Source organism: Callithrix jacchus, chromosome 17 (assembly GCF_049354715.1).
Source record: "Callithrix jacchus isolate 240 chromosome 17, calJac240_pri, whole genome shotgun sequence".
NCBI classification, from domain to species: Eukaryota; Metazoa; Chordata; class Mammalia; order Primates; family Cebidae; genus Callithrix; species Callithrix jacchus.
The window spans coordinates 36,129,998-36,149,291 of record NC_133518.1 but is presented as its reverse complement, the minus strand read 5'-3'; the positions used below and the strand labels follow the sequence as shown (position 1 = coordinate 36,149,291).

The following is a 19,294-nucleotide window of genomic DNA, read 5'->3' as shown; positions in this document are numbered from 1 at the left end:
CTGTTGTCTCCCATTACTTAGAGGTACTTTATTCATCTGAAGGGCCTAGGAAAGGGAGGTAAGTTTAACTTCAATCCAATCGCACCTAATTTACAAGGTCTTGAAATAAAGGGCTTATGAAGGTGATTGAACTAGAAACTGAAGAAAATTTTGCACTTTCATTTATGTCCCTGTGTGCCGAAATAAAACAGAATCCCTCAATCCATGCTAACACATATATTTTCTAGGTGTATTGGAAAAAGTTATACTACTTGTTTCATCTAAATCTGTTTAAAACAGGGAAAGTGTCGCAATTGTGAACTCCACGTTGAGATGTCAGGAATAGATCATTTACTGCATAGTCTTAGAGGCACTGGACTGAGAGCCAGGGGATTTCCCTCCTAGTTCTTCCATCCTCTGGGGTTCAAACTAATCTTTTGTCAAATGCCTACAAGATGATGTCCACGTAGTCTTTCATACAACAAATATGGCTTTTTGCCAAGGACGTTCAAGGCATTGCTCTTTCCAGCCAAACTATTCTAGAATTTCCAGTATTGTTGAGCAACTCTTAGTGTTTAGCCTCGAGTTGCACTCCATTCCAGTTTTTGCAACCCCATCGTGCAGAAGCTCAGGGGCTACTGAAGAGACACGATAACGCTCCTAAAAGTAAGTACGAAATGTTACAAGATAGATGATGAATTGTCAGAACGTACTCAAAAGCCAAAACATCCCGCCTGGCCCGAAGCAGTAAAAGACGAAGGCCAGGACCCAGCAGTCTCCGCACCCACCCAACGCAGAGCGTAGAGAGATGGTGAGCTCCGGGCGGCGGAGTGGGAGGCTCGGAGACCGAAAACACTGCAGTGCGCGAGCGCGGGCGGGGCTGGGCGGGCGTGACCGCTTTCCTGGCCCGCCACGCCCAGCGGCGGCCTCTTTAAGTAGCGGAGCCGCAGGCGGGGCCCGCTGGGGTTCACGTGACTCGGCGTTGCTGGCTCGCTTGCGGAAGTGGTCCTACCTTTGCGGCCGGCGCGGGGTCTCCGGGCGCCCTGTGGGGCAGGCAGACTGGGCCATCCGGCTTCTGGCCGCCGGGATGGTGCAGCTGTACAACCTGCACCCGTTCGGGTCGCAGCAGGTAGTGCCCTGCAAGCTGGAGCCGGAGCGGTTCTGCGGCGGGGGGCGTGACGCGCTTTTCGTGGCGGCAGGCTGCAAGGTGGAGGCTTTCACCGTGGCCTGCCAGGAGCTGTGCCAGCCGCGGTGCACCTTCTCCACGCTGGGCCGGGTGCTGCGCCTGGCCTACAGCGAGGCGGGTGAGTAACCGGGAGAGCCAGCGGCCGCCTGGGGCCCGGCTTGGGGCCTCCTACTAGCGGACCGAGCATCCGGGCTGCAGTTCTAGCTGGGGATGGGACTTCTTGCTTCCCGGAACGTGCCGGGTGGTCTTCCTGGATCTGGCCGCTGATTGCTCGAAGTCGCGTTGAGCTCTGCTGTTGTCGCGGCAAGCATAGGTGTGAGCTTGCTTCTGTGGGGGCGCAGACGCTGACGTCTCTTCATCTTCGTTTGTGGCAGAAAGGCCTCTGGCTGGATTTCACTTATCTCGGATACTTAAGCAAACAGCAACAGAAAACTCTTCAGTGCAGAAGATTTCAAAGACTTACAAAAAACGTAGGAATAGGGAGACTAAGTGCTGTATCCTGAACCTCCAAGTACTCCCAGCGTAAACAATTTTCCCAATTCATGGCCAGTCCCTTCACATCTACACCTCCATCCACTTCCGGTCAGTTTTTGAAAGCTGACATTATGTGTGTGGATTTTTTGTTTTATTTATTTTATTTGAGACGGAGTCTCGCTCTTGTTGCCCATGCTGGAGTGCAATGGCGCGATCTCGGCTCACTGCAACCTTCCCCTCTCAGGTTCAAGAAATTCTCCTGTCAGCCTCCCGAGTAGCTAGCTGGGATTACAGGCATGCACCACCATGCCCGGCTAATTCTGTATTTTCAGTAGAGACAGGGTTTGTCTATGTTGGTCAGGCTGGTCTTGAACTCCCGACATCAGGTGATCTGCCTGCCTCGGCCTCCCAAAGTGCTGGGATTACAGGCGTGAGCCACCGCGCCCAGCCATGTGTTGATTTTTAAATGTACAAAAGTAGAACTCAAGTTTTAGACTGACCCCCTCTCTTTCCCTAAACAGCTGTAAGAGTAACCATTACTCTTTCCCACCAGAAATGTGAAGCAATACCAAGGAAATACCATGTGGGTGAACCCTGTTTTAGAAAAATCCAGTATTTAAAACTAGATGCCTTTCAGATTACAGAAGAATTTACCATAGAATTTCTGTAACTAATACACTTACCTTTGATACATACGTTATAAGATGGGTGTAAAGTGCAGTATTTACCGTGCAAAAGCTGGTGGCTGTGGTATTAATGAGAGAGCTTGAACCTGGAAGATTGGAGATCGCTCTCTGATTCCTACTTCGCAGCTGGTTCGGTGTGAGTTTATAGAAACCTTGTGGTCTGAGTTTGTGTTAAAAAAGCTGAATTAATATGTCAGTGATATCCAGAGACTAGGATTTTTGTGGATCACTTAAAAACTGTAGGGCAGCCATACATAGATAGTGTCTGACTGTCAAATGAATACATATACAGGCATACCTTGTTTTTTTTGCACTGCACTTTGTTGTACTTTGCAGATACTGCGGTTTTTTTTTTTTTTTTTTTTTTTTTAACAGTTTCAAAGTTTGTGGCAACCCATGTGGAGCAAATCTACCAGTTCCATTTTTCACACTGCATGTGCTCACTAATATCTCTGTGTCACATTTTGGTAATTCTTGGCAATGGTTCAAACTTTTTCATTATTATATCTGTTATGTTGAACAGCAATCTTTGATGTTACTATTGTAATAGTTTTGAGATGCCATGAACTGTGCCCATATAAGATGGTGAACTTAATTGATATGTGTTGTATGTGTTCTGACTACTGCTCTGATTGTCTCTGCCTCTCCTGGGGCTTCCCTGTTCTCCGAGACACAACAATATTGAAATCAGGCCAGTTAACAACCCTGCAATGTCTTCTAAGTGTTCAAGTGAAACTTGCATGTCTCTCACTTTAAATCAAAAGCTGGAAATGGTTAAGCTTAGTGAGGAGGGAAGACATGTCAGAAGCTGAGATAGGCCACTCCGTAGGCCTCTTGCACCAAACACTTAGCCAAGTTGTGACTGCAAAGGAAAAGTTCTTGAAATTAAAAGTGTTACTCCAGTGAAAACAAATGATTAGAAAGCCTTATTGCTGATGGGAAAAAACTTGGGTTCTTGGTAGAAGATCAAACCAGCCATAATGCTGCCTTAAGCCTGGGCTTACTCCGGAGCAAGGCCCTCTTTTTAATTCTGTGAAGGCTGAGAGAGGTAAGGAAGCTGCAGAAGAAAAGTTTAAAACTAGCAGAGCTCAGCTCATGATATTTAACGGAAGAAGCTTTCTCCATAATAAAAAAATGCAAGGTGAAGTAGCAAGTGATGATGTAGAATCTGCAGCAAGTTGTCCAGAAGATCTAGTTAAGATGATTTGATGGAGGCAGCTATGCTAACCAACAGATTTTCAATGTAGGTAAAACAGTCTTAAATTGGAAGAAGATGCCAGCTAGGTAGGACTTTCTTGGATAGAGAGGAGAGGATAATGCCTGGCTTTAAAGAACAGGCTAACTCTTGTTAGAGGGGTAATGCAGCTGGTGACTAAGTTGAGGCCAGTGCTCATTTACCATTCTGAAAATCATAGCTCCCTTTTAAAAATTATGCTAAATCTACTCTGCCTGTGCTTTGGACGTGAAACAAGCCTGGATGACAGCACAGCTGTTACAGCATTGTTTGCTGAATATTTTAAGCCCGCCGTTTTGATCTACTGCTCAGAAAACAAGATTCCTTTCAATTGCTGCACATTGACAATGCACCGAGTCCCCCAAGACCTCTGATGGAGATGTGGAAGAAGGAGATTCATGTTGTTTTCATACCTGCTAACACAGCATCCATTCTGCAGCTCATGGATCCAGTAGTAATTTTGACTTTCAAGTCTCATTATTAAAGAAGTGCAGTTGGTAAGGCTATAACTGCCACAGATAGTGATTCTTCTGATGAATTTGGGCAAAATAAATTGAAAACCCTCTAAAAAGATCTCACCCATTCTAGATGCCATTAAAACCATTCAGGGTTCATAGAAGGAGGTCAGATACCAACATTAACAGAAATTTGGAAGTAGTTGATTCCACCCCTCATGGATGACTTTGAGACGTTCAAGACTTCAGTGGATGAAATAACAGTAGAGGTAGTAGAAATAGCAAGAAAGCTAGAATTAGAAGTGGACTCTGAAGATGTGTTGGAATTCCTGCAATCTTATGATCAAACTTGAATGAATGAGATGCTTCTTATGGATGAACAAAGAAATGGTTTCTTGAAATGGAATCTGTTTCTGTTGAAGATGCTGTGAACATTGTCAAAATGACAACAAATGATTTAGAATATGCCATAAACTTAGTTGATAGAGCAGTTGACAAGGTCTGAGAAGATTGTCGTTAATTTTGAAGTTCTACTGTAGGTAAAATGCTATCAAATAACATTGCATGCTACAGAGAAATAGTTTGTGAATGGAAGCGTCAATTGATGGAGCAAACTTTATTGTTGTCTTATTTTAAGGATTTGCCATAGTCATTCCAGTTTCCAGTGACCACCACCTTGATCAGTCAGCAGCCATCAGCATTGGTGCAAGACTCTTCACCAGCAAAATGATTGTGTCACTAAAGACTTGGATGATTGCTGGCATTTTTTAGCAATAAAGTATTTTTAGTTAAGGTACATACATCGTTTTGTTTTTTGTTTGTTATTTTTAGGTATAATGCAGTTTCACTTCTAATAGACTATAATCTAGATCAAATATAAATTTTATATGCACTGGGAAACAAAAAAATTTATGTGATTCTTTTTATTGCATTATTTGCTTTATTGTAACGGTCTGGAAGCAATCCTCCAATATCTCTGGGATATGCCTGTGTTTAAAAAAGAAAAAAATGAAAAGCCCTACTATTTACTGTCATCATTTATAAAAGAGAAAGAAAACTTAGCACCAAACACTGGATATCTTTAGCTTTGTGAGCAACTTACTCTGCTCTCTTTTTTTTTTTTGCCTAATAACAACATCAGCGGGGCCTGCACTGGGCCACAGACCTATTTGAAACCCACTCATTAACTCTTTAAGTTCTCTTTCAGCAGGAATATTCCAATTTTGGTATTTCTTATAAAATCTGTCTTTAAGAGTCATACCTGTTACAATATTGGTAGTTTTCTCTATACTCCCCCTTTAAGGCATAAGAGTTCTTACTTTCAAGAGTTCTATTGAGTTGCAAACTCACCAGTTTCAATGTGTGTGTGTGTGTGTGTTAGAGAGAGAGAGACAGAGAAAGACAGACAGACAGGCATACACACAGGCACAATATGTTTACATGATTTGCTTCATTCTTCCAAGTGGATGTTTATTTTAGAATTTGAAGTGGCAGGTATTATGTAAATTTCTAACTTTCTTGCCTGTCAGATCCTTGGATGGCCACTACCTATGCATATGAGTTACTTGGGGAGTTTTAAAAAATACCATGCCGGGCCACACCCTCAATACAGTAAGAATTTCCCTGGAGTGAGGCCAGCATTGGAGAGAGTCAGATATTTAGCCAGGACTGAGAACCACTGACCTAGAGCTGCACTGGCTGCAGGAGACTGTGAGCAGCATTGTAACCTCATTAACGAGGCCTTGAAGAATGAAGATGTTTTTATAATCCAGTTGGCTGCCTTACAGCAGGTTCAGGAGTCATGTGAGATGGAATTAGCATCACGGGTCATGTAGCTCAAGGGAAAGTTTCAGTCCATAGCTTGAACTCAATCCCTGGGTACAGCTCCAATTAATCTACCCATGAATGAACATAAATAGGGCTGACTTTGGGTATGCTGATATCCAAATAACTTGTTTTCCACTTCTCAGCTTTTCCCTTTTGGCCCCTTCCTTCCATTCACAATAACTGGGACATGAGGATTCCTGCTCAGTGCCCAGCATCCTTCTCTGTAGCAAGTCTCCTCATCAAAAATGGAAAGAATCTTACGTCAACCATCTGTATTTACTAAAAATGCTTTTCAGGCCTCAAGCAGAAAACATTTTCAGGTTAAAAAAAAATCTCAAATTAGCTGAAAGCTGTTTTTGAAATAAAATTGGGGGGTATTAGGGAGAAAATAGGTAGAAATTTTGAAGGATGGGGGCCCCTGATATCATCATCAATAAGGGAAAATTACTTTAAGCTTTGTGTGTGGTATGGTTTGGTTGTGTCCCTACCTAAAGTCTCATCTTGAATTGTAATCCTCATAATTCTCACGTGTCAAGGGTGGGACCAGGTGGAGGTAATTTGATCATGGGAGCAATTTCCCCATGCTGTTCTCATGAAGATCTGATGGTTTTTACGTGTCTGGCATTTCCCCTGCTCACACTTATTCTCTGTCCTGCCACCCTGTGAAGAGGTGCCTTCTGCCATGATTATGAGTTGCTCCCTAGCCATGTGGAATTGTAAGTCTATTAAACCTTTTTTCTTTATTACCTGGTCTCAGGTATTTGCTTAAAGCAATAATGTGAAAATGACTAATGCAGCGTATAAAGCAAAGAAGAGGAGAGACATGAGACCAGCCCACTCCTGAAAGAGAAAGATCTGATGGCCAGGGTCAAGTGCTGTGTGGGGACCTTTGGTGGTAGACACTTGTTAATGGGGTATCTAGTGGTGGTGGGGCATAGAGGACACAAGACCACAAGGCTGTCATTGCCTGGCCGTTAGCACAAGTGTACTAAACCAGCCTCAGCCCATCTACCCTCCCCAGGCCTTACTTTCTCTCAGTTTTCTTGAAGTCTTAAAACATATTTTGATGACTTATAAATTATTTCTGCCTTCTGATGTCAATTCTGTCATAGCAGTACAACCTTTAATCTGGTATTACTGTTAGCCATGTTTGTGATCTTGCTATAAACGGGAAAGTTTACTTATTTTTAAAACTCAATAATTCTAAGCTCAAGAATAAAAATGGGAATGATTTTTCAGTTTACTTAATAAAGACAGAAGGTGAGCCTAGACTACATGGTGAAACCCTGTTTATACATATAAATATATACACACATATACAAAAATTAGCCAGGTGTAGTGGGTCACACCTGTAGTTCCAGCTACTTAGGAGGCAGAAGTAGAAGGATCACTTAAGCTTGGGAGGTGGAGGTTGCAGTGAGCCAAGACAACTTGGGCAACAGAGCATGACACTGTCTAAAAAAATGTTTTAAAGGTAAAATGAGGCACTGTACACATAGTGCTTAAAAATATTTAGTTCCCTTCTCTTGAAAAGGGTTATAACTTCCACAGACTCCTGTAGACTTGTTTCTCCCTTCTGTCAGTTTGAGAAACAGCATTATTGGGCAAAGAACATAAACTTTTGAGCTAAACTGATCTAGGTTTGAGTCGTAGTTTCCTAAATTGTTGGTTGTGTTGCCTTAGGCAAGTTATTTTGCTTGTCTGTGCTTCAGATTCCTGATGTATAAAATGAGGAGGGAGATATATATATCTTGAAGGGCTGTTGTGAGGATTAAGTGAAGGAGCACTAAAGCTCTGATCATAAGGATTGTCAGGTAGGCACACTTAGCAAGTGCTGGATTATTTAAAGACCAAGTCATTAATCTGGAAAAACACAAGACCATATGGGTATCTACAACTTGCAGACTATCAACATTAGTTAATATATGAATTTTATAGATGAAATGGACATGTATAGGTACATGAATAAAAAGGTTTATTGTAATTAAATATTCTTAGTTTTAAAATTTATTTACTAACTTGAATATGATACCAAAAGTATCGGCAACAGAAGAAAAATAGGTAAACCGGACTTTATCAAAATTAAAGACTTGTGTATCAAAAGACTCTTATCAACAGATTGAAAAGATAACATGGAATGGGAGAAAATATTTGCAAATCATATATCTCATAAGGGATTAATGTATAGGATATATATAATAAAAAGCTCTTACAACTCAACAACAACCAAAAAAACTTGATTAAAAAATTGGCTAAGGACTTAAATAGACATTTTTCCAAAGAAGAAGATATGTAAATGTCAAAAAAAACATATGAAAAGATGCTCAACATCACTGATCATTAGGGAAATGCAAATCCAAACCACAGTGAGATAGCACCTCACACCCATTAGGATGCCTGTTATCAGAAAAAACAAATTAGCAAGTGTTAGGAAGAATTTGGAGAAATTGGAACACTTATACATTGCTTGTAGGGGTCTAAAATAACACAGCCTCTGTGGAAAACAACATGGCAATTTCTCAAAACATTTAACATAGAATTACCATATGATCCAGCAATTCTACTTCTGGGTGTATACCCAAAAGAACTGAAAACAGGGACTTGATACATGTATACCAATGTTTGTAGCAACGTTATTCCCAAGAGCCAAAAGGTGGAAACAGTCCAAGCCATTGACAGGTTAATGAGTAAATAAATTGTGTAAACATATGGTAGAGTATTATTTGGCTTTTAAAAGCAATGAAATTCTGATGCATGCCACAACCTGGATAAATCTTGAAGAAATTATTCTAAGTGATATAAGCCAGACACAAAAGGAAAAATACTATATGGTTCAACTTATATGAGGTACCTGGAGTAGTCAAATTCATAGAGATAGAAAGTATAATGGTGGTCTCGTCCTGGGGAGAGGGAGGAATAGGAAGTTATTAGTTTAATAGGTACAGAGTTTTTTAATAGATGAAAAAGTTTCAGAGATGGATGGTAGTGATGGTTACACAGCAATGAGAAGATGCCAGTGCCACTGATCTGTAGACTTAAAAATGGTGAAAACAGTACATTTTATGTTTTGTGTATTATATTACAATTTAAAAATTTTTAATTTATTTACTGGGAGAATTTTAGGAAGATGGAGGCCTCAACTTTATCCCAACACTGTTCAAACTGCTTCTCTGTAAAAGTGAACAAACTTAGGGCACCTGTAGGATCTCTAGGCATTCTACGAAGATTCCAGGGACAGAACAGGTTCAGGCTCCATGTCTGTGGCATAAAAAGAACCATCATCAGGAGAAAGCTTGCTACCTCTGGAAGACAGGATCATTTTGGAGGAGCGGGCCTGGTCCAGCCCAGTGAATGTCCACAGAAAGGGGTAGCACCTGCTTGCTTGCCAAGAAGTCAATATAATGGCAGCATTTCAATTTCAATTCATTGGAAAAGGGCCGATTTGCTTAATAGTGTTAATGTAATAGAGTCTACATTTGGAAGAACTGAAGTTAGATCCTCTGACTTATCCTCTTCCTTACTCACAAAATTCTGAAGATTAAAAAAATACGTTTTTTTGATCTTTAGATTTAATCCACTAAAATAGAAGGAAATGTAGGGGGCATATTTATGTAATTTGGAGGACATGGATAGGAATTCAGAAGGCAAAGAGGAAAAGATACTTATAGTACTAAATAAAAATGTTAAGGTAAAAGATGCCGTCAGCAAAGTCAAAATCAGACAATAGACTATGCAAAACTATTTACTGTTTATGGATGACAAAAGGTTAACATCCCTTTTAAGCAGAGAGCTACAGTTCCATGATAAGAAAAACAAATGAGCAACTTAGTAAAAATTGGACAGCATGCAGAAGAGAAACTATACATGGCTGATAAACGTAGGAAAAGATGACCAGCTTTATAAAAAGATCTGGGAAATGTAAATTATAATAACCATGAGAGTCCATGTTTCTCCCATTGTGTAGAGTCAGTCCTAGTAAGAATATGAGGAAATGGGCGTGTGTAAGCAGTCCTGCTGGTGACATGAATTTCTATCATCTAATTGATAGCAATCTGACAATATTGAAATTTAAAATGCTCATGTTCTTTGGCCCAACATTCTCACTTTCGAGAATCTGTACCATTAAAATAAATCCCCCAGTAAATAAATATATAGACACAGGCCTGTGTATTACTATGAAGCATAGTGGCAAAAAAAACCCCAAAAAAACAAGCAAACAAACAAAAGTCCTGGACATATATTTGAATGTTTATCAGTAGGGGAATTGTTGAATAAATTATGCCTATGTATGTATGGGATGTTGGACATACTGAAAAGGATGTTAGATATCCATGTATCAGCCTGGAGGGAGAGAGTTATTAATAATTTTTTAAAGTTGCAGATTGTTAAATATATTTAATATGATTACATTTTAGTTTTTGTTTGTTTTTAAAAAGACAAAATAGTGCTCTGTGATCTCTGTTTATAAGAGAGAAAGGTGTTCAAAGGCACATACCAGGCTGCATGTTAACATTGGGTCCTCGAAGAGGAGATCATTATGCTTTTCATTTGCATCTCTTTACCACTTTACCCTTTTGATTTCTCATGACCAATATATGTTACTTTTATAAGTTAAAACTTATACAATCAACAATTTAGAGAAAATTAACTTGGATTTGTATTTTCTTTGCATTTCCAATTTTATCTTCTCAGACTTGTGATTCGTTGGAAGGAGAGGGTTTGAAGTCTAAGTTCAACTCCTGAGAGTTCCTTAATGTATACCTAATTTTAATGTCACAGTAGTAGTGAACTCTGTCAGTTAGATTGTTGTTGGAACTACAGATTTAGAGCTACAGTGAACACTTAATATAATGCATAAAATGTTATATGGACAATTAATGGGTTGTCTTAAGACACTAAAATGGGGAGAGAGTGCATTTCAGAACCTCAAAGCCTAATGTCAGTATGTCAGTTAAAAATACACTAAGATTTTATTACTTAGGGTTTTATTCTGTTCAATTTTTTTTTTTTTTTTTGAAATGGAGTTTTGCTCTTGTTGCCCAGGCTGGAATGCAGTCACATGATCTCTGCTCACTGCAACCTCCGCCTCCTGATTTCAAGCGATTCTCCTGCCTCAGCCTCCCGAGTAGCTGGGATTACAGGCATATGCCAGTAATCCATACTTGACTAATTTTGTATTTTTAGTAGAGAGGGGGTTTCTCTGTGTTGGTCAGCCTGGTCTCAAATTGTCAGCCTGGTCTCAAATTCCCAACCTAAGATGATCTGCCTGCCTTGGACTCCAAAGTGCTGGGATTACAGGCATGAGCCACTGCTCTCGTCCTCTATTCAATGTTTAAATCAACCATTCGCGTTAGAATTCATTAATAGTACTCATGCCAGTAAGGGAGGTGGTTGTATTTCTAATCACAAATTCTAAGTATAATCTTTATTTCTTCTCAGGAGATTATCTGGTAGCAATTGAAGAGAAAAACAAAGCTACATTTCTACGTGCTTATGTGAACTGGAGAAATAAAAGGACTGAAAACTCTCGTGTGTGTATCCGAATGATTGGGCATAATGTGGAGGGACCCTTCAGCGGAGCTTTCAGAGACCAGATGTACATTGTTGAAATGCCACTTTCAGAGGCCCCCTTGTGCATTTCCTGTTGCCCTGTGAAAGGAGACCTTCTTGTTGGCTGCACAAATAAATTAGTCTTATTTAGTTTAAAGTACCAGATGATTGATGAGGAATTCTCACTATTGGACTTTGAGTGTTCTTTAGTTATACACATAGATAATATCACTCCTGTTGAGATTTCTTTTTGTGTTGGATATGTTGCTGTCATGTCAGACTTAGAAGTCTTAATCCTAAAACTGGAGTCAGGCCCTAAAAATGGAGAGAGAGTTCACCACCATCCGCATAAGACCAATGATCAAATGAGACGGACAGAAGAAGGTAAATAATGAATTTGACTTGCTTTCCTTTTTAGGAATAGGGAAAACCTTCACCTTTGGCAGTCTGAAGGGCCGTGGTATATATTACGCCTGACCATGTTATTTATAGATTTCGTTATTCCTGTTTCATGGGATTTGGGTTTATGATCTGGCTGTTTATGTCTTACTTTGTGGCATGTAAATATATCTGTCAGTGGAAGTAATGGAACAACCACTGCTAGATGAAGGATTTCTAGTGTTTGTTCTCATATTTACTAGTTGAATGACCTTGGGTTAATTATACCATCTCTGAGTTTCAATATCCTCATGTGTAAAATGGGGAAGATAATACCTATCCTGTTGGACTTTATCTGTTGTTGTGGAGATTAAATGAGCAAGCACTAAGACTTCACAGCCATAGTGCCTTGTAAATATTTTAATAATATTTAAATAATTTTATAAATAAAATTATAGATCTATTCAATTGGTGAGAGGATGTTATGAAATCTAATTTTCATTCAAGCAGAACTCTTACATTTTGTTTTTTGAAGGCTTCAGTAATGAAATTTCACAGCTTGAGTCAGATTTTGTTATCTGCCAGAAGCCCCTGGAACTTCTTGGTGAAAAAAGTGAACAGTCTGGATTATCTGTTACATTGGAGTCTACGGGATTAGCTGATGAAAAAAGAAAATATTCCCACTTTCAGCACCTTCTCTATAGGTATGATAGAGCTTTTTATTTACCAGCATTTAATGTGTGCATATATATATATATGCCTGCTTAAAGTACATGGAAGTTACATTTTTCCCTTTCTCTGTCTTTTTAAACCCACAGACGTTTTACTCCTGATATTTCGTCTTACGCCTTGTCTGATGACATCAGGTTGCATTCCCTCCAGCTGCTGCCCATTTATCAGACTGGTAAGCATGATAGTGCAGGAGTGTGACAGTACAGCAAGGTGAAAATGCTCTGTCTGGACTAGAAGTGGAGACCCATGTGGGTAATATGTTTGGTTCGTCCACTGAGTCTCCCTGTGGCTCTTGACTAAGTTCTTAGCCAATACCTGGGAGTACTAGAAAGGAAAGTCATACCTGCTAGGAGAAACCATGGAGAGGGCATGACAGACTGAACTTATTTCCCTTTTTGAAATGGCCTATGGACCCAAAAAGTTAGAGCAGAGGTATGTCTGGGTTCTAGCTAGGTGTTTGGCAAAGCTTCTTATGATGGCCTTGTGAACAAGGTGTGAAAATGTGGAATGAATGGGAAATAATTTAGAGCAGTGGTTGTCAACCCTGCTACACATTGAACTTACCTGAATGCTTTTAGAAAATATTGATGCTCAGGCTCTATATGCAGGATATCAGTTACAGGGCCTGGGCATCAGTATTTATTAGAAGCTCCTGAAGAGTCTAATGAGCACCATGGTTGAGAATCACTAATAGGGCCTGCCCTCACTTCTGACCTGATTAACATCTTTAGATGTTATCTAAAGATACAAAATTATTATTCTGATTAAATTTCTTTCTAACCTTCATTTATTTTTTCTTTCTTTTGGTAAATATTTTTGAGTACCTACTATGTTGGACATTGTGCTGAATACTAGCGAACTAACAGAGAGTGAAGCACTTGCTCTTACTGAGCTAATTGTCTAATGGGGGAAGGGAGACAGTTGAATAATGGGAGACTCACAGTTCCATCCTGAAATGAGTGATCTGTTGTACACCTCCCTATGAAAGCCTATAACAAAAGACCCTGACCTCATCTTGAGGTCAGAGAAGGCTTCCTGAGAAAGAGGATCTGAAGAGTACATTGGACTGACTTGGGAATAGGGGTTGATGTAGGGAAGGGGAAGAGGGGAAGAGAGCCTTCCAGACAGAAGCAGCAGCAAAAGCTCTGTGGTAGAGGAAGAATCACATTTGAGAAACTTAGAGAAGCAAAACTAAGGGGCGGCAATGAGACAGGGCTGGAGACCAGACAGGGCCAATAGCCATATTAGAGGATCAGCTAAAGATCCAGTGAGCTTCCCATAGCACTTGGAATAAAAACTCCAAATCCATTCTGTGACTTACATGATCTTAATTCTGAGCTCATCTTGTCCCAGTCACCCTGCTTACTGTTTTTCATCCACAGTGGCATTTCCTTCTGCCTTAGGTAAGCCACATCTTATCTAGGACCTGTTATTCTCACTTCTTGTGCTTAGAGTGTACTTTCCTCAGATCTTGTGTGACTGGTGCATTTAAGTCATTCAGTTCACAACTGAAGTGTAACCTCATCTTGGAGGACTTCTCCGACCTCTCAATTTAAAATCCTCCTTCTCCTGTCACACTGGAGTTTACTTGTTTATTCTATATCCCAATCCCCATCACTAGAATGAAGGCTCTGTGAAAGCAGTTACATACACTATCTTGTATGCTGTTGTAGCCCTAGAATCTCGAACAGCACCACTTAGTAGATATCTAATGAATATTGACTGAATAGACAAATGAATGGATGGGTGGTATTTATTTGAGCTGGGCCCTAATGGATGAGTAGAATTTTTAGAAGATGGAGATTTCTTTTTTTTTTTGAGATGGAGTTTCGCTCTTGTTACCCAGGCTGGAGTGCAATGGCGCAATCTTGGCTCACCGCAACCTCCGCCTCCTGGGTTCAGGCAAGTCTCCTGCCTCAGCCTCCTGAGTAGCTGGGATTACAGGCACGCGCCACCATGCCCAGCTAATTTTTTGTATTTTTAGTAGAGACGGGGTTTCACCATGTTGACCAGGATGGTCTCCATCTCTTGACCTCGTGATCCACCTGCCTCGGCCTTCCAAAGTGCTGGGATTACAGGCGTGAGCCACCGCACCTGGCGGAAGATGGAGATTTCTATAGGATATTACATAATGGGAACAAACATTACATGAGTGTAAAATTATCATGTGTATTTGGAGATTAGTGAACAGTTCTCTTTGACCATAGCACAGATGTGTGGGAATTAGACTCTTTACTGTAAAATTTCCCACAATCTGAATTTTACTAATTGAATCCTTGCAGTGTCTTTTAACATGTTTCTGTATCCACTGTATTTCCATGTGAGTTGGTAGATGGAAATCTATGTTGTCCAGTATGGTTGGTTACATGCTGCTATTGAGCACTCGAAATATGACTAGTCTGAATTGAGATATGGCATAAGTATAAAATGCACATTTGATTTTGAAGACTTAGTACAAAAATATATACATTAATTTTTTTGCTTATTGCTTCTTGAAATGTTAATATTTTTGGTATGTTGGGTTAATACAGTATAATTAAAATTTTGCCTGTTTCTTTTTACTATTTAAAATGTGATTACTAGAAATCTTTAAATTACAGATGTGGCTCACATATTTCTATTGACATTGCTGGTCTATACTCAGGCTTGTTCAGATTATTTATTATTATTGTAATTTTTTTTGAAACACAAGTAGTGTTGAGCTCTGCCAGTGGACTCTTTTTGTGATGTTAACAGCCACTGATGATCATTACATAGATCTGTTAATTTAGTAGGGGTTGCACAATGCTGATATTCTAATTATATTACTCCTTTTTTTATTTCTTATCAGCATTCCTCTGTAAAGAGCAACTTCCCCTTTGCAACTCGTTGGTTACCCGCTGATAAGAGTTTGCATAGCACAGTCAAGATATGATTATTTCCCATTATTTACTGGTTTCATGGTGTTTTATTTCTTTCATTTTTGCATGCAGGTCCTCTTACTTCTGATGGAAAAAGTTTGTCTCAGGAAAAAGAATTGCTGAGTCTCTTTTGCTTTTTCTCATTACCTCATGTGGGCTATCTCTACATGGTTGTGAAATCCATTGAACTGATGTCGGTCTACCAGTATCCTGAGAAGTCTCAGCAGGCAGTACTCACACCACAATTTTTGCATGTCATTACAAGGTACTGTTACAGGGTCACTTGCTGGCCTGTGAGTTGCTTATTTTTCTGTAAATTTTTGAGGTGCTGCCTAAATCTTTGAGAATTGTGTGAAGTAGCATAGAGTACATGTCATTGTAAGTCTGTCTTTTGATGACCCATACCTGCCTTTTCAATGTCAACATTTAGACGCTGGTTTTTTCTTTGCTTTGTTTCCTTAGACTGGATGGGGATCCCTGGAAGGAAGTATAAGGTTCTTCATAAAGGAGACTCTTGTAGAGAATCTTAATGAAAAGGCAATGGGGTCAGTCAGAGCATCTCTTTAAGTTTCTTTTCAGATTTCCTAATTTTTTTTTTCTCACTGCTACCATATTTTCCAGTATAAATTGAGTTATATTATAATGGTTTAGAACTGTGTAGGGGCCAGAGAGATGATCTGATCCTCTCCTTGATTAGCACAGATGGGGAAGTAGTTACAGAGAGGTTAGAATTGGCCAAAGTCATGTGCTAATTGGTGGCAGATGTGTTGTGTTGCCTTCCCTTATTATGCTGGCATGTAAACTGGGTTCATAAACAGTAGCTTGATCTCATTTCCTCTTAATCTCAGTAGCACATGATGGTTTTGGTTTTATTTCCTCTTTTTTGAGCTTAGATTATATATAGGGCACTGCCGTGTGCCCTCTGACCAAGCAACTGTGAATAATATACACTAATCACTTTCTAAAGCAACAGTATAAGAGAAGGTTAGAGAAATGTGCAAGGGTCACAGACACTAGGAGATTTGTCAAAAATGTCTTAAAACCTCATGAAAGTGCAATAGGCACTGGGAGGAGGGAAATTACTTCTGGCTAAGTTGTATGGGGAAGTTGTGGATAGCTGACTGTGTTTGAAGTGGAGCATGAAAGCTAGCTAGAATGTTGGTAGATGAAGATTGCAAGAGATGTGCATTACAGATTGAAGGAAGACTATAAACAAAATTCGTATCAAGTTTTTAGCAACATTCAAAAATTAATTGCACAGGAAAGAGATTCTCCCACCACTGAGTGGTGGTATCAGAATCTCTAGCAGGTGCTGGAGTTTATTTCAAACTCATCTGGAGATTCTGATGTCCACTCTTAGTGTTGTGCTCCCCTCTCCACCTGATTTCTGGCTTAAGGAGAGATGCTGCTGATGGGGTTTTGTTTCATAAGTGAACAATGCGGAGGTAGCTAGTCTTTCCAATTTCCAAAGTGTTGTGTAGTGATGCTCTTTAAATATAAAGAAGCTGAAAGGGAGAGAGGTGGTGAAAATAGTGCTTGAGAGAGAACTCAAGAATTTGAAAATTAAACTAAGGACTTTTTAAAAGAAAAAATGATGTGATCGGAACATTGCTTTAGGAAAATTAATGGTGGCTGTTGTGGAAGATGGATTGAACATAGAAAAATAAGCTATTGGAATAGTTCAGGCAAGGATATTAAGGGGTGGTATTCAGGCAGTGTAGTAGTAATGAAAGGAGAAGGGAGGATGCATAGGAGAGTCTTCAGCAGGAAAGTTAAAAGACTGGTCTGATGGAATAATGGGTATGTAGGAGGCATGAACAATTCCACCAAGGTTTTGAGTCTGCTTTTATGAAAGAATGGAGGCTGGGGAAATGTGGGGCAAAAGAAATGTTTGGTTTAGACATTTGAGATTGAGATGCTTATAGATTATCAAGAGATAATGCTAAGTGGGCTTTTGGACACATAGAACTGTAGATTAAGGTAAAGAGGAAAGCTTAGAAGTTTTATTACCATCAAAAAAAGGAGTTAATTATTAAAGTAGTGAACCTGACCCCACGAGTGTATAGACAGCGAAAAGTTAAAGAACTAAACTCCGGTGAAGGTCTTGTTTAGTAAGCAAGGGGAGAAAGAGGAAGATCTTTAAGGATGCAGAAGAGTCTAGGAAAATATGCCATCTCAGAAACGAAGGAAAAAGAGAGAGAGAAGGAAGGAATAAAAATACTAATTTCTGTACCATTATATAGATATAAAAGACTATCCATTTTTTTCCCATCTTATTGCACATATGTGAAGTACACTGAGAATTTAGTGAGTAGACCCACTAAATTTATTGCCCCATTTCTCATATATAAGTTATGAACAAATTTGGAGTGTAGAGTCCTGAAAGCATTATATTATGAGTTTGAATGGACTTTTAATTTGTGGGTTTTGATTGCCTCCAGATAGGAAATTTTTGAGCTTTTCTTATTATCAGCACTAAAGGAGACTGACATCATTAACTTGATTGGACATTAGAATAGCAGTTGCTTTATGTAAATTCAGATTCTTAATAAGAATCTACACTCCTGTCTTTTAAATCTTACATTCTTACATTGTCGAACTCATTTTTACATCATTTTTTTTTAAGACAGAGTTTCGGTCTTGTTGCCCAGGCCGGAGTGCAGTGGTGTGGTCTTGGCTCACTGCAACCTCTGCCTCCCAGGTTCAAGTGATTTTCTGCCTCTGCTCCCAAGTAGCTGGGATTATAGGCACCTGCCACTATGCCTGGCTAATGTTTTTGTATTTGTAGTAGAGACAGTTTCACCATGTTGGCCAAGCTGGTCTCCAACTCCTGACCTCAGGTGATCCGCCTGCCTTGGCCTCCCAAAGTGTTGGGATTACAGGTGTGAGCCACCGCACCTGGCCCATCTTTTTTATTTTACCAAGTAGATTAAAATTTTAAAAATATTTTATCCTATAAGGTGGTCTTTGAAAGTTTCTTGAAGATTGGTGTATTTATACACCTAAAGAAAGCAATAGGGTTTTTTTTTTAAGAAGCAAAGAACAAAATAAAATAATGTAAAATGCCAACTTCATGGAAATGTATAAGTTAGGAAAGCCCTCCCCGAAATCCTATTCTTCTAGAGTTAACCACATCGATTTTTTTTTTTTTACAATGCCTTATTTTTTACAGAAATTGAGCATACTCTGTCCACTGTTCAGCAACTTGCTGTTTTATATAGCAGTATATCGTGGACATCTTTCCATGCCAGCACATTTCAGTTTACTTTATTGTTTCTCTTGTATGTACTTCTGCCTAGAATTCCAACAGTAGCCAACAGGCTGGATTCCTATAGGTGGAGGTAAGTCAGAGAACCCTGCCTTTTTATCTCTAGAATCTAAGGTCATTTGTTTTTGTGGTCATAGCTATTTCCAGCTGTCCTTCTCATCCCACTGCAGATGATTTTTTGCTTCCCTGTCTCTCAGTTTACTTCCCAAGGTTGCTAACTCCAGATTTGTAAGTGGTGGTGCTGCTGTCCCAGGTATTGTCAGGACTCCGAAGATCATTTCCTAGAACTTTTCAGAAATACAGATGGCAGTGAGCTGCCAACCAGGCATCTGTTGTGCACTTACTGTGGAGTCCCTAGGTCCTTTTTGTATACAGAAGCAACCTGGAGTTGTGGAAAGAGGTAGAAGAGTGTGAGGGGTCAGGAGACCTGGGATCTAATTGGCTCTGCTCTCCAGAGAGGCAGTGGACCAGTCAGGAACCTTTCATGCCCCAATCTTTAAAATGAATTGCTGGACTAGGTAATTCTGAAGATGCCTTCAGATGGTCTCTCATTTTCAATTTGGCCGTTGGATTTGAGTTTGCATAGTCGGCGTTGTCCAGCATAATCCGGGATGGATTTCATCAT

General features: G+C 39.8%; 1 protein-coding gene across 14 annotated transcripts in view; it reads left to right on the top strand.

The window, feature by feature from the left end:
• The first annotated feature begins 941 nt into the window (after positions 1-941).
• The window catches only part of HPS3 (HPS3 biogenesis of lysosomal organelles complex 2 subunit 1), a 41,347-nt gene continuing 22,994 nt past the window's right edge, over positions 942-19,294 (top strand). For 7 of the 14 annotated variants that reach the window (XR_614801.4, XR_013528551.1, XR_013528552.1 and 4 more), the window contains exons 1-6: positions 942-1,283; positions 11,281-11,775; positions 12,305-12,473; positions 12,588-12,673; positions 15,474-15,666; positions 18,701-18,742. Coding sequence is in view for 7 of the 14 variants with exons in the window: in XM_008983680.5 (XP_008981928.1) it covers positions 1,067-1,283; positions 11,281-11,775; positions 12,305-12,473; positions 12,588-12,673; positions 15,474-15,666; positions 18,701-18,742 (1,202 nt within the window). In the remaining 7 variants the exon portion in view is untranslated. The remainder of the gene's footprint in view (positions 1,284-11,280; positions 11,776-12,304; positions 12,474-12,587; positions 12,674-15,473; positions 15,667-18,700; positions 18,743-19,294) is intronic. The other 7 variants (XR_013528554.1, XR_013528553.1, XR_013528549.1 and 4 more) reach the window with 1 other exon arrangement.